Here is a 16,697-nt window from a genome sequence, read left to right on the forward strand (position 1 = left end):
TAACTTTTAAACACAATGACAATGACCTGATTCTTAGTTTGTAAGCTTTTAGCATTATCCCCCAAAAAACAAACATGGCGATTGCTGTACTCTAAATGTAAGTAGGTGTTCAGTGCAGGATATGTAGTGTGTTGCTACTACACTACATATAAAGGAACGTATGCATTTTTGTGAAGACATTGTTAGCAAATATGGTAGCACATACAGCAGCAGATATAAAGATGGGGGAGAAGCAGACGAGCGAGGAGAAGAAAGTGGAAAGGGGAGGGGGTGGGAGGTATAGCTCCCATTATCTCGTGCGGAGGTCCACCTGAGCTAAAGACAGTCATTTGTTCCCGAATCGACCTGTCGACCCCTCCTAATTACCAGCCAATTATTTCCAAATGGACCCGCGTTCACCCCACACCCTGCGCACTTAAAGTGGAGAGGGACAAAATTGCCTGCCTCTGTCTTTTTCATTCTCTCCATGTCTGCCTAACCCTGCCTTTCTTTTACTCCTCTCGCTCTCTTTTTTATTCAGTCAGAAGTATTTTTGCACTTATTGTTGCACTCAGTTGCCTAACCATATCTCACACATACACACACAAACACACACACACACACACACACACACACACACAGACACACACACGTGGTGGTTGTATGTGTGTTAATTAAGAGTCGTAATTATGGAAGGGAGTGACACTCGACCTGTGTGTATGCATGTGCATAGGTATTTGATTTCAAGGAACAGGAAACATTTTGATGAATCCATTTTTTGCCACATGCGCGCATGCCTAGAAACACAGCAAAGAAGTGAGATAGAGTACAGGGATGAGAAGCAGTCACCTAAGCACATCATATCTGCATTATGTATTTATATTCTCGCTTCTCTCCGGCACCGGTCAGTCTCAGCCAGCTGATGTGTATCGATGGGTCTGGCATTCAGGAGCCACCCAAAGGAGAAGAAGTCTGTGGCTATGTTCCCAGAATTCTTTGTGGTTGGCCTCCATTGTTCTCAACCACTTGTATACAGTATTGTCAGACTGATTGTGAGCCTCCGCTCGCGCTCTCACTTCGAGGACAGCTAAAAAGCGAGTCGAGCAGAGGAGGGGGACGGAGGTGAAGTGGATGAGGAGGAAGGGAGCAGTAAGCATTGTGTCCCTCGCTCGCCATTCTCCTGCCTTCCCATCTGTTTCCCTCTCTTCCTTCCTGTTTCTGTGGGATAGTGAACAGATTAGTAATAACACCGCCACCGCTCCTAATAGGGGAAGTCATGGTCGGGAAATATGATGGATAGGTTTGAGATATCATCTGGCTGAGTGGTGCAATAGTTTTGAACTCTGACACCTAGCTGCTTGCTGAATTACTTTGATCACTTTGGTGCAGACTCAATGAGCATGTGTGAAAGTCAGAGTGTACTGTATGATTATAACACCATGCTGATGTGCGTGAGAATGCAGTGTTTGTTACTTCACAAGCGACTTCACAAGCGCATGGCACAACACAGAAGAGCCACCTCCACAGGACAAGACTCAGCAGTCCATCTGCATCTTATGGATAAAGGACACTCTTTCGAGGATGCCAATGTTCACATTTTGGACAGAGAGGACAGATGGTTTGAAAGAGGAGTGAAAGAAGCCATCTATGTCCACTGTGAGCGACCATCTTTGAACAGAGGCGGGGGTTTACGACACCAACTCTCTGCCATCTATAATCCAGTTTTGAGATCCCTTCCCAGACGCCTTAACGCCCACTCACATCCTGGGCCATCTGACCTCAGGAATTCGCATGATAAGGTGGGGCCAGGTTTCACAATGAACACACCCGAAACTCTGGCTGATTGGGACCCACACCCAGTTTCACACCTTGGCTCAGGCGATTAGAGGATCATCAGGGGGTCCTTTTGTCCCTCTGTGGGGGGATACTCCCACTAGGTTTATATCTGGGACTCTCCACCATTTGACCTTAGAACTGAAGAAGCTTCTCGGATGAGAGGTGAAACGTCTTCAAGTAACTTAAAGAAGTCCAGACGCTTTTCTTTGCAAGCTCCTTTGACGGCAGTGTTTGTTTGTTTTTTTACATTTTTACTAACTATATCAAAGTAGTCAGTTTATACGTTAATGCACACACGCCTGACTGCATCTCCATTTACACGGGATGAACATGTGACACGCATAATTTTCATTCTCTAGTCCTCTCTAGTCCATTACTTGATGTCATTAGCATCCTTTAAACAACTAAAATAAAATGTGACCTATTAGAGGCTTCGGAGAACCATTATTTACTGAAGGTATTGCTTTAGCTTTCATGCTTACATGTCTTTGTATCCCTATATAACTTGTTCTTTTCCTATGATATAAATCCTATTGAGTACTAGCTTAATAGCCCCACAGGGATCATTTGGCTTCATTTGATCTAAACTAATATGCATATTGAGGAAAGTTCACAGTTACATGGCTTAATGTGTCTGTGTGTGTTCTGCTCATAGTGGGCAGAGACGGAGCTGCGTACCGGCCTCCTGGCTGAGTTTGAAGCTAAGTGGATTAGCATATCTCCCATGTCAGTTCCATTCACTGTGACAGCCTGTGACATGGGACTGTGTGATGGCCGTGACCCACCTGACGTCCAGAGCTCAGGCCTCCCAGCAGGTGGTCTTAGTCTGGTAGTGAGGGAGAAAGCAGGAGTGAAAGATGAAGGAGTTCTCATTTGTTATTAGAGTAGAGATGGACGGCAAACATAACTTCCTGCAAAGTTCTGGGTAATTTCTTGGCTTTTCTATAAGTCTATTAAAGCCTGGTCTTATTTTATCTACATTATATGCCATTTAGTAAATGCAAATACAAATTGATAATAGAAGCATTATGTATAGTTTGCATTGGATAATGCCCTTCCTACAAATTCTGTATTTTAAGGTAGATGACAATGACAAATGACAATATATATATATTTGCATGTTGCATGCTCTCTAAGACTTATATGCAATTATGTGTTTTATACAGTCTTGTAGGATGCACAGCACTACACCACAAACAATGGTTGATAATATTAAAAGTTTAGTTTAATTAGTTTACAGTGGGACAACTATATTACATCAACTGCTCAACACACCTCACCATTTATAGCCTTAGCTGGTTTGCAATGCCCGTCCCTATCTGGGCCTTTAAAACACACACAAAAAAATCAATAAGGTGTACAAACTATATAAGAGGTGCACACATGTATATGTACAATTTGAATTCAGAATTACATACAGTATAGTTACACTGCATTATACTTGAGGAAATGACTTTGACTTTAAACAGGAACCCTTCAGCAGCTCCACACATTCAACTCCATAAGAGCTGATAAGCTTTAACCTTGAGTACATTTGCTTCGCCGTCATATAAATAACCTACTTTAACTGTTCAATAACAGAACACTAAAGTTAAACATTTTCAAGTGCACAGAGACTGAGTGCTGAATTCTGTTGCTCACATCAGCCTTTTGTTTTTCTGCTGCACCGTCTTCTCTTCATCTTATGTCGCTTGTGTCTCTCACACCTCTTCTTTTCCATATCTTTACATTTCTTTCTCCTTCCCCAAAGACCAAGAGTCTCCCTTGACCCTTGTAGCCATCCTGCGCTCACTCTCATACTTTTCGCCCACCACCTCCATTCCCTTCCTCCTCCTCCTCCCCCACCAGAGCCTCGCGCCGGCCTAGCCAGGCAATGCTAACACTTTTGTCAGGGTGATTAATAGCATGCTCGATTGTCGTTAATTCACTGGCTAATGACTGGAGGGAGCGAGAAAAAGAGAGGAGCAGGAGCAAGGCTAAAGAGTAATAGACTCATGTATCGGTGTATGCTGCGTCCAGTCTGCCAAACCACACTGACTAACACAGACACACACTCAGCATGCACACACACCCAAGTGCATCCATGTCGGCTAAGAAATCTGTTGGCCAGGAATTCCCTCTCTAGATTTTCATCTAACTATGATAATCAGGCAGGTCAGGACATATAGATATTACTGAGGTGGACGCAACACGATATTGACCAAGATCCAGTAAGATTTTATTGAAATCAGTGTAAAAAAGTGTGATTATTATTTCACATTTTACACATTAAAGACAATATAAACCCATCCTAAAATAAAAAGTTAAACTGAATAAAGTGCCCTGCTTCGAAAAAATACATGCACACATACAGACGCACAAGTCAAACCTCTCTTTTCCCTGGTTAATTAGAATAGATGGGTTTGTTCTGAACACTGTCTGCCTTGGTACTCCCCTAGCTGCTGTCTGGCGTCCCGAATGGCCTGCTAAATGAAGCTGCACAAGAAGTGGGTGTAGGGACTCTCTCTCTCTCTCTCACACACACACACACTCACACACAGACACACACACACACCTAGAGACTCACATATAGAAACGGAAAAAGAGATCGACAAAGCACAGTGCGAGAGTCTGTTCCTGAAAAGTGGAATCTTTGAAAGCAACCATACGTTCTGTTATTCTGTTGCCTTAGAAGTGACGTTTTTTGATACATTAAATAAAAACTGCGATGAATTATTTGCCTCTAGATTTGATTGATTTCTATTACTTCTGTGGATAGTGACTGTGCTGACTACCTTCCACCGGTAGTGAGGATGTCTTCATAAATCAGACTCACCTTTAGATCTCAGTGAAGCTGTAAAATTAATTCAAGAATTGCTTTCCATGGTGGTGAAATTTTGACTGTGGTGTTTGACATTCAAACTTTGCTTCACCGCCTTGTTTGTGCGGATGTGCTCTGAGTGTTGACGATGACGATGGCTCCTTCGTTCAGTAGCCTTGGAGGATTGGAAATATAAAACATTTAGCAGTTATGCTGATTTATCTTAGCGCCGACTTTGGCGTCCTCTTTAGCAATGCAATGGTCTGATACATTAAAGTAATGAGAATAGTTTTATTCTGCCTGAATTGTTTGTTATTGATTCTGATGCTCAGTTTAAAATAGCTGATTTAGGTGGTCTCGGTTATTGTGATGTGTAAATGTAAATCATGTGTAGACTATTCACTGTTGTTTGATTCCTTCTTTTCACCTTCTTCTTCTTTTGCACTCAGTATTCTTCCTGTTTTATCCACCTCCTTTCTTCCCCTTTCTCCCTCCTCTCTCCATCCCCACCCCCTGGGTGATGTTTGCAACTCAATTTGGCAAATGTAACTCAATATTGATTATTATTAATATTTATCATGTTTGTGAACATGTTTTCCTAGTGCTATTAATCTGCCCTGTTAATAAATGTCTGCAGCAGCCTGGTCCCCAGGGTCCCCTGGGACTACAGGGCCACCACACACACTTATACACGCACACGCAAAAACACACCTGCTCTCAGCTGCAGGAGGTTGCCTGCTGTCTCCTACTTGCCTGGAGGCTTGATCTCAGTGTATACACACACTCACACATGCACTTTATTGGAGGATGGAATGGCTCTGGGCTGCTCAGCACAAATGACACATCAATACATCAGCCATGTTGTATTGATGCTACACACAAACATAAAAATGCACACTCACTCTCTCCATTCTGAGCTGCAGTGACCAAAGACTTCTAGCCTTATAGTCATAGACAGTAAGTGATGAGACTCAGACAAAGAGACACCAATATTAAAGTAAATGTTCTAAATTCTGCCAAAAAACAAGGTCACTGGGTCAGGATGCGTGGATTTGAACCTTTTAAGAAAAAGAAATTAAATTTCAGTTTTGTTCTCACGATATTTTAGTCATGTTAGCGCTTAAAGAAATAAAAACCACCCACTTTTCTACCACACTTTTCGTCAATGACATAAGCATTGTAAACTGTGGCTTGTAAAAATGCAAACTTAATAATAAAATAATTAAGTCCTATAGTTTGAGTATCTTATTGCTGAGATTGTTGCAAAGCAAACAATCCCAGTATATGTTGCTGTCGGATAAATTCTTTATTATAGTTATTATTGTTATTGCGTAATTATCTGCAGCATTACATGAGCAACCCTGTGGAGGGGAAACGGGCCTTCAGATGGTGCATTGGCCTTTTTCTCTCTTTATTTCCTTCTTGCTTTCCACCTATTCCAAAGTAGCTGTGTTGTAGTTTTAAGTGTTGCTTGGAAATGCTCCCTGGTGCTTTTACAAGGGGAAACAGTGTGGTGTTCTTGCTCGGAGAGGCTTTCTCATATTGTAGATGATCGTGCCCCCAATGCTCGCTCACTAGTTCCACCCACATGGAAATGCACAAACCTTCTCCACTGAATGCCCTCCTTTGGCCGCCTCGTCACATGCTTCCATTTACACGTCATTTTGGATATATGGTACCCCAGTGTCACTGTGGAAAAAATCACTATTGTACACTTTTCTTTCTTTCTTTCTTTTTTTACTGCTCACTCTTTCTACCTTTTAATTTGCCCCTGTTTGATTTTTTACAGCTGCATCCCTCCTGTTTTAAATAGGGAAGTGGGGGTGGTGGGTGGCGGTAGTGGTGGGTGGCGGTAGTGGTGGTGGCGGTGGTGGGGGACTCTCTTTGTGAAGACAGAATCATCAAAAGCCTTACTACAGAGGAACAGGTACCAATATCACTCTGTAGCCCTGTGACGCAGCTAAGTGGGACCACATTGACACAATATAGTGGCACAGGCAGCAGATTACACTTGGCTTTGCACACTGCCCCACATGCACACAGAGCTCCCACATCAAAATGTTTGGTCATTTATTGCTCAACCACCTAGCTATTTTTCATATCTGTCATGGTCCACACAGTCTCCCTCTGCCTTGATTTTTTAAAAAATGTTTTCATTCAGCAGACGATCTTTTCCCCCCATATTTGGAGTCTCTGCTGGATTTTGCATAGTTTTGCCTTTCCCCTGGATATTGTCTTTTCATCAGTGGCTGGCTTTCTTTTTGAATTAAACCAGATCAATTTACGGCCAGCCAAAAGATGCAGTCTCTGTGTGTACTGGAGAAGGCAGTGAGAGAAATAGGATGTGTGTGCTTTATAATGGCCATCAATGGGACACACACACACACACACACACACACACACACACACACACACACACACACACACACACACACACACACACACATTTTTTTCCTCTCTCTTTTAATGTTATCATAGCCACAGCCATGACCTCACCATGCTGCTTATACACCTGGCTCTGAATAATCGGGCTATTTTTGGCATCTGTTCTATCCTGTACTGTGCAGTTCTTTTTCTGTTCAATATGTGTATCCCTTCCTAACAAGAAAAAAATGCACCTTTGAACAACAGCTTTACAAAGATTTGTAATTTTTTTTTTATTTTCACTAAAGGCATGACTGCTTACTCTGCAGGAAATTAGCTGGTCTTTATTATATGCATTAGCTCCTTTCTCAGAATTCGTGTATGCCGTCAGTGTTGTTTCCTCCTGCTCTTCAGACTACATCGATAATACCGCTCAGTCCATATGCCACAAGGCACATGTGTTTGTGTGCGTCCAGGCAGACGGCAGAAAATTACTCCAGATCTCTATCTTTATGCATTTAAGTCTAGAGTGCTCTGATTAAACACAACCACAGAACAATTTGCCTTTTGCAAGGCCCTCCGATTAAACCGCTGATTTTCAGCACCGTGTCAAGTTATTTTGCTATGGCAACGCTGATTACAATGTTATCAGCATTTCATATTTTATTATTTTTATTAAAAAAAAAATCCTCAGCAGCTTCTTCTAATCTTGAACGGAAAGAACATGTTTTCTTTAATATCTTGTGCTATTGTTGTTTCCTTGTTGTTGCAATAAATAGTTGATGGTGTCAGATGTGTACTTTAGGGTAGTGACTGTGAATGCTATATCTGTGACATATCTTGTTCTTTCCCTTTGACATGTAGTAATTATGAGATATCATCTTTACCTACAACACCATCTGATCTCTTGCGCATGTGTTTTGAGTACAGTAACAGCTCCTTCAGTTGCAAACAGATGTGTGTTTGTGTGATACCCCGCATCTGTTCATACGTGCCCTAAAATCTTTGTTATTGCAAGCCATGCTACAAAGCAAAGAGCTCCGTTTATGGCACGCATTTACAATTTATCAAATAAATGGGATGCCTTCATGTGGCCTGTGCCTGGCTCTCAGGCAGAGCAGAGTAGTTTTCCACTGGAATAACAGCCGCTGAACAAGCAGCCCATTGTAGCCATGGCCAGCACCGGGACCCCCAAGGTGCGAATTAATGATTGACCCCTGATGTAATCAGGATAAATAGCTCCCCGTAAAAGAGAAAGAGATGGCGTAGGGGAACAGAGAGAGAAAGAACAACATAAGGAGCCAGGGAGAGGAAGGCACTATCTGGCCTGGGTGTTTTTTAAGAAGCCCTTAGGGAGGTGAACCTAACATCTCTTTCTGGGACGTTTGAGACCCAGAACTAACACACAGCTGTTTAAAAGCAGCTCAGTCATCAGTTGCTGGACTCTTTGTCTTTTCCTCTTTGTTTTCTTTCTCACCCTTCGACTTATGAGCCTGCTTTGTTTTCTCATTTGCAGTTTCTTTTTTTCATCATCAGTTGAACATGGTATTACAGAATGGCAAAGAACATTCGTCTGTGGTCTCACATGCTTTAAAAAAAATTGTTTTCTTTTTAGGAATTAACAAAGTTACGACTGAAAGTTGAACATGTTTAATATCACACCGTGTTTGCCATTTCCGCTGTGGTTTACTGCACCATGCGTCTCACAAAAGATGTTTTGTTCATTAAGATTAAGAGGAACTTTTATTTTTCTTCCCTTCTCTTTGTTACTCAATTATTTGACGTAGCGATCTGTGCATTTCGTTGTTCATAGGGGCTCTTAAAGCCAAATGGTATTTAATAGATTTTCCGAGGCTGTCTCTCTGCTTGTCAAAATTGCTCTCAATGGGTCAAGTGCCAGTGAGAGTGGGGGAGTGAACAGAAAGAGAGAGAGGGAGAGAGTGAGTGAAAAAAAAAAGTTTAACAGTCTGAAAACACTTTTGATTGTGTGGAAGGAGCAGCAGATAGGGCTGAGTTATAAAACTTTAATTGATCTGTGAAAAGTGGAAGCTACTGCTGGCTCACATGTTCCAATGCTTAATTGCACGCCTGGTCTGAATCCCCATGAAACAGTGATCATTAAAAAACGGGTTCCTTTCCAGTCAAAATCACTGGGATGACGCAAAATCACTAATAAAAGGCTGACTTTTACTGCTTCAGCTTTATGTGATAAGTTACCCAAATGTATGTGGACAAGCTGCAGGTTTGCCAGGCTCTGAAAAGCCCTCATCACATGCTTCCAAAGTTTAACATTTCGCATTTTAAAGTTACATGTCTAATTACAAGATAGCAAAAAAAGGTATCCACTGCACATTGTGTGCTTTTCTACACTTTCTGTAACGACGGTTTTGTTATTTGGATTCCCTAACAGCATATTCTGCCTGTATTTCTCTGCCTTTCTGACCTGACATAACACAGAAACAGCATTTTAGAATGAGTAAACTCACGGAAATAAAACATCCCAATTGTTAATTGAATTCAACTTGCATCATTTTTTTAATTAAAACCTCTCATTACAAAATAATATACTTTCACACACTAACAAGCACATTTTTAAAATGTCATGTTGCAGCTCCAGTTAAAACCTGGGCAGCGACGACAGGCTTGGCAGCAGGCTAGATGGAGGTTAGGAGGGGGGAAAGCGCTTGATTGGAACCACTCCTGCTGTAATTTTGGGCCTAGTTGGCCTGCTGATTGCCAGTCCCTGTGTTTAGATAGTAAAACTGCAGTGGTACTTTGACTTAAGACACCAGGACTGTCTAGAGAGGGATAACAAAGAGACGTGTATAGATGTGCTTAAGAAAACACAGAGACACAAACAAATAGGTACAGATCTGTTGAGGGCTGAATTGAAAAATGTGCATTTATTTCATATTTGTAAGCTTTCTTCTCCCTTGATGCCATTGGTCCTGATTCAAATTCCAATGTTATGCTATTTACGAAGGAAAATTATTACACATCTTAGCTTTACTAAAAACTTGATATGCCGCACTAAAAAGCCTCTACTCAAAAACAGCCTAAGGGAATGATACTCACCAAAAGGCTCTAGCGCATACAAACTTTCATTTTACATAATAAATGCCTGAATTATACAGTATGAAAAACAAAATCATGAAATTTGAAGTTACCAAAACCATACTTGCTGTTCTTGTTTTCACTCATGTCAGAATGGCGGGATCCTGGAGCGCCGGCACAATCATGTTGTCAGGTCTTAGATGTGAAAATAATAATGGGCGACGAGGCCCACCAGGTCAATGATAGATATAACGAATTATTTGTAAGATGAGTCCTGGCAGGACGTGGTGACCACGATTAAACTGAAAACTATTCCCACGAAGGACTTGGCCACTATCTCTGTGTTTCTGGCTGTTCTCAGATAACCTCTGGAAAATCTGTGAACTAAGCATTTTGTTGCTGAAGCCAGTCAGATGGATAAGTACGACTTTCTGAGGACCACTAAATTTCCTCATTGTGCTGTGTGGTTTGCCGACAATTTAGAGATTAGGACATTGAAGTGCATTTTGTAACTTAAGGCCAAGAACTCCTTGCATGCGTAGTATGCCACTGGGTTTGGAAATATGATTTACAGTATTTCAATTTCTGTCTTCAATTCCAGGGAAGCTATTCACATAGATTTATGGCTAAAACCAGATTTTCTCTTCCCGTCTATATAGCTGGCATGGAAATCCAGGAGGTTACACATCCTTTGTGACATCTCTGTGTGTGTCTTTGTCTCGTAGATGACAGTGAGCCAGTGGACAGCATGTACGACACAGAGGCTGATCTGCCAGGTTTAGCGGCTGGCAGCGGAGGTGGCGCCGACAGCCCAGAAGACGACGCAGAAGACGGCATCATCAACATGTCCCCCTTGCCCTCACCGACTCCCTCCCATCCAAACAGCAACCACCACCACCTGCTACACCCCCATATCTATGCCTCCCACCACCACCATCTCCACAACAATAGCAGCAGCAGCAATGACCAGGACTTCACCACACCCAAGGAGGGCTCGCCCTATGAGGCGCCTGTCTACATTCCTGATGACATTCCCATTCCCAGTGAACTGGAGCTGCGGGAGTCCTCTGTGCCCGGTGCAGGTCTGGGTGTATGGGCAAAGACCCGCATAGGTGCTGGTGAGAGGTTTGGTCTGCACAGCACAAAGCATCATGTGGCCACAGGCAAAGACAGTTCCTTTGGATGGGAGGTAGGAACTATCACAGGTTCTCTGTGCAGTCATTATAGTTGCTGTTCTTTTAATTAGTTTTATTTTATTTCACATAAACTGTGGGTCCCTTTTAATCCGCTACTGGTAACGCAGTACAACACAGTAAGACACGGAGCTAAATAGAAGTGAAGAAAGTAACTAAAGCAATGAGGCACTTTTCAGCTTTCACATTTCCTCAAGAGAATCTGTCTCATCACCATAGATGCCCATTCTGTTTCCATCATGTGTATGATTGGACCTCATCTTTGATTGTCGCATACACTCAAAGTCATACGCGCACAACACACTTATCCAGAATTCCGGCAGAGCAGCGTAGCAATGTCAAATGGAAAAATCTGGCTGATTAGCGGTGGTATCAGCTTTTCTGGGCGTCGGTCTGAAGCGAGCAGACTCATTTGGTCACGGCATCTGATATGGAAATGGAAGAAGCGTGGCCCAGTGCGGTGGCGGCATATTGAACTATTAATTTTCATTTCAACATGACATTAGAGGATATTGAAGTTGCTTCAGTAAGCTCATTAAGGGAAAAAAGAAACTCCTGGTCTCTGTCTCTCTCCGTCTCTGTCTCGCTTTCTCAAATGCCTAATTAGAGGTGAAATATGCTGGCCTGCTTTTCGTTTCACTGACTCCTTGACTGTTCGTTTTTCAGGAGGACGGTCATTCACGTAGTCTCATATTACATTCATACATAACAAAGGATAGAAGCTTGGACAAGTTAATCATTGGAACATCATTCTGAAAAGGGCAGGATGTAATTGAATTAGACACCAGCAGCTGATGGGCACAGTTAAAAAAAACTTTAACCAACAAGGCAGGGAATTTTTTTTGAGAATGTTGCCATGGTTTCATGCTTTATACTATGCAATACATAGTTCAAATGTTAAAACACATAGCTCATGTTGATAAAATACCGTCAAAAAACCAGTCAGATGAAAATTATGTCGATAAATTAACAAAAAAATCCCAAAGGATTCCCATCATAGTTTCAGTCTGAAGAAGTCTTTTTTTCAGCCACGTTTTCTTCTCACCAGTTGTAGGAGCATGCAGACGATTAAAACACTCAGGCACACGCTATGTGGCAGTGTGCCAGGGTGAACATATTCCTTTTTAAACTTTGTATTATGGCCAGCCATTTGGGGTGCAAGAGGCTTCTCTCCAAAAGCTACACACTCCCCACAGTGCTCATGTTTTCTCTCAGTTTTCCCTCCTCCTTCCTTTTTTTCTCCCCAGACACCCGGCTAATGCATATTCATCAGCATAGCTTCAGCTCTTTTGCTTTAGGATGAGGCTGACTTAAGCTCTAAAGAGACACATCCACACGTCCCCACCAAAGTGCCCTGGCAAAAACACTCGCACCTGGCCTAAAAAAGGAAGAAACTCAGCAAATTTTACACTCTGTCTACTCCTTTAAAATTCAATTCAATTAAATTTTATTTATATAGCGCCAAATAACAACAAAAGTCGCCTCAAGGCGCTTTATACTGTACAGTAGATATGAGGAACATACAGTTGAAGGATATTACAAAGATAGTTTTCTGTTCATTTGTCAGTTTCAGTTTCATAAGCCACCCGGAAAGGTATGTATGCGAACACAGCCAAGACTCAGCTGATGCTGGAACGTTTTGGCGTTTTGTGACATTTTCAATATACTCTTTCTAGATCAGTATGCATGTTGCTATTAGCCTGAGGTCAGTTTTATTTCTCGTCAAGGTAAAATCTTTGATCTCTGCCTCCCATCCTGTCAAAAGGGAACAATAATTCCATCTTCTCTTCTTTCTCCTTCTGAATAGCCATTGGAGGACTGACCCTGGCTTAGGGTGTATTATTTTTTAAAGATATCCTGTCTGGGCTGTGGGCTGGAAATCTTCAGAGGCTCTTCTCTCCCAGACTCTTATCACAGATAGTCATAACAGTCAGCCTGTTGATAGTCATCAACAGACTCCCTTAGGAGTCCCATACACCCCATTTCTCCCCCCTTTCACCATCTACTCATCTACTGCCCCTGGTCTTAGACAAATAGACAGGCGAGGGAGTGACAGAACCTTGGCTAAGTACAGAAAGATGTAAGTGGACACGAGAAGACTTGATGCTTTTTGATAGAGGGAAACCGTAAAATGCAAAACCCCAAAATGTTTCAAACAACATCAAAAATGCAGGAAGAAAACATGAGTGTTCATTAAAGGTCTGTTGTGTGTTGTAACAGTCCCCTGCCAAAACACAGTGATGTGCTGTGAGAGATAATAGGAGAAGTCACCCGAGACCTTTGTGTGTGATAGTATCTAACCAAGACCTCATATGTTAGAACTCAGCAGGTACTGTGACAATTTAGATCAAAAGCTGAATGTAATTATCAGAGTGATTATCTTTGCATAACTGTGCTTCCACTTTATCTAAAAATTAGTAAATTCATGATGTTGGGTGAACCCCAAAGGCACCACCGCTCCTCCCCCCAAACAATCTTGGTTTCTTCTTGATGACAGCCTAATTTTAAGTTATAGAATTATGTAAAACTCAAAGGATATTGATTAAACTGTAAGTGAAGCCCTGTCAATCCTAAGAATACAAAATTGCTAAAATTGCAGTCACAAGGTTTTCACCCATCAACAGTGATATAATCCATCTGCAGCAGCATTGCTGCATCCAAAACAGCTTAAATACACTGTCTACATTTTTGTGGAATTTTGACTTTATTTTTTATTTGTTCTTTTTTACTAAGACTGGCAATAACTCATCATGTTGGCTTTGTAAGCTCTGTGGTCTACCAGTGAACCCAAACAGCTCAGTCACATGCTCGATGCTTTAGTGCTCTCTGGATCTCTGAGTAAAAGCTTAAGATGGGTGCAGAGAAACACGGAGTAATAGAAAGAGAGAGTGAAAGGTTAGGAACAACAGAACGAAGAAAGGGAAAGGCAGAGAGGAAGCCTGCTATTGTCTGTCCTGGGGCACTGGGAACTGGAAGAGGTGTTAACTCAGACTCATTTTAGTGAGACGGACAGCTCAATCTAAGAACTGCTTCGCTGCAGGCCATGGCCATTCTCTTCTGTCTCAGATGCCCTCTCTGGGCCAGCACTGAGTCATCCATTTAAAAACCATTATGCTCCCCCTTTAGCTAAACATGATAGAACGCCAGAGCCCCAGGTCCACCTTATGTGTGTGTGTGTGTGTGTGTGTCTCTATCTGGTTGGGTGTGTAGGACTGCTAACCCCTGAGGATAGGAAGGCAAGCAGAGAGAGGCAAGGCCCACAGAGAGTCCAGTGTAGGGATCTAACTGTCAGAGCGACTGCTGCTATTATCTAACTGGTAGATTGGCTTGACTTGTCTATTGATAGAGACATGTCGCCATACAGTAGCTGGAGGTATTGTGTTCTTCACTGATTGGCACTGACTAGACTGTATGATCATACTCCCGTAGGTGCTCAGATGGCAGGAGGCATATGGGCAACACATCTGTGGTTGTTTTTGGCAGCCACACATGTTAATAAAAATTTACATTTACTATAGAGCTAGGAAAGCTACTAACAGTGTTTCATATAGAAGTCAAGAGATAAAAGGTTAAAAATGCAACTTGACTTTGGTCTTTAGGGAAAAAAAATACATAAAATCAAATCGCTGTTTGTATTATGAACATTTGTTAAGAAAACAAACCGTGCGACCAAGCCCTTTCAGTGCGATATTAATGGTGTTTGCACATTCTCCTTGCCCTGTGATCACTGGGCGTATCTTTGCACCTCTGAATCATGGCTTTTAAAACTCACCTATTAGGTTTGTCTTTTCTCTCTATCTTTTGTTTCTCCAGATTGTGCTTGCTATCTCACCAAGTTTTTGCGTGAAGGTCACACATCAAACCTTGCAGCACATTCTCACCAACTTTGCGAAGACAGAGCCATTTGCTTGTCTGTTTGCTACCATTTAATGCTCATGTAATTAGCTGTTGTTGATGTTCTGGCTTATTAAGTTTAAGGGATTTAAATATTTCACAGTGGAATACATTAAAGAGGATTATTGTGCATTTTTACATTTTGATATGCGCATTGATGTTGACCCTTTGGACAAAGTCAACGCATATGTTTTGACATATAGAAATGTGCGCTTTAGAGTCCATTTAGTGGACCTTGGGATGACTTTGTTGCCAGGCAAACTTCCTTCTCCCTGTCCGTCATTCTTTTTCTGTTTACTTTTTGTGGGGTGATTTTCCATATCAGTATCATTTATCCAGTGATGTGTGGAAAGAGGTGAAAAGAATGCTAGCTCTTCTGTTTAGCCAGTTATTGACTTAGTGATAGGCTAAGTCTTCTGGCGGGCACTATAATGTCGCCTACGTCCTACGTGACAGATACCCATCCAGCTATGGCAGGATGTATCTCCCTCACCATGTGTCAGGCACTTAATAAATCGTGTCACAGCTCACTTCTTTATTGTTCATAACCTAATCGCTGAGCTAAGCTAAGACCTTCTTTTCAAATGCTTTGGAGGAGAAGTCCTGGCGCACCCTGACACTTATCTGTCCCGACCCACTTCTTGTGTCTTGAAGTGTTTGCTTGGCTTTTGTGTTTTGCCCGAGGAGGGCAGATGGCCAAGTTCTTATGCCCCACAGGGCACTCAAGGTGCAGTTTGCAGCTTGTCTGATCTGTTTGCCTTTCACAGGAAGGTGTTCGTTATCTTGATGTTTACCCTTAAGGTGACTGGCACTGAGCTGATAGAGCAAAAACTGCCTGACTCTACCTGAGGACAGCAGACACATCAAGCAAAAGGATAATGTGAGTGTCACGGCACTTGTAAAGGTGTGAAGGTGGTTTATTAAACAAAATAAAAATAGACAAACGGCAAACAGAGAATGAACTAAACTATACTGGGAACAACTAACTACTGAACACGAACCAGAACACGAAGGAAGATAGACGATGGTATATGATGGTGACAGCAGGGAGAACACACGAATGGAACATGGTAGAAACACAGATGGACCAGCGACTACTACAGCAGAAGACACGACTTAAATACACTCAGAGAAACACAGGGAGATTACACACAGGTGGGGGACACAGCTGGGAGTAATTAATGAGACGAGACAAGGGAGGTAAACTGAACACACCCACATGAGACGCAGACCTTCACAATAAAACAGGAACAAGACATCACTACACAAAGACGCAGACCAGACACAGAACTAAACCCACATAAAACATGAGGACACAAACCCTGTGAACAAAACCCTAAACCAGAACCACACTAATATAATCTATCGTAAATAATCAAAACACCAGAGAACCCCAAAACACTCCATAATGCAAAAATAAACCCAAAACATAATAAACTTAAAATACTGGGTCGAACCGACCCAGAACCGTGACAGTGAGAGATAGAGAGAAAGAGCAGCAAGTCGCTGAGTCATTTCCTGGTTTATTTGGCTCATGCGTTTTGCAGTTTTCGCACAATGACAGCCATATTCTGATG

The 16,697-nt window shown here is 42.1% G+C and overlaps 1 protein-coding gene across 1 annotated transcript in view; it reads left to right on the plus strand.

Moving 5' to 3' along the window:
• Positions 1–16,697, plus strand: part of prdm16 (PR domain containing 16) — a 174,818-nt gene that overhangs the window by 49,377 nt on the left and 108,744 nt on the right. The window contains 1 exon segment of the mRNA XM_084916124.1: positions 10,759–11,222. Within this exon segment, the coding sequence (XP_084772250.1) occupies positions 10,759–11,222 (464 nt within the window).

This window comes from Perissodus microlepis, chromosome 20 (assembly GCF_051167445.1).
Source record: "Perissodus microlepis isolate ML-2025 ecotype Zambia chromosome 20, ASM5116744v1, whole genome shotgun sequence".
NCBI lineage: Eukaryota > Metazoa > Chordata > Actinopteri > Cichliformes > Cichlidae > Perissodus > Perissodus microlepis.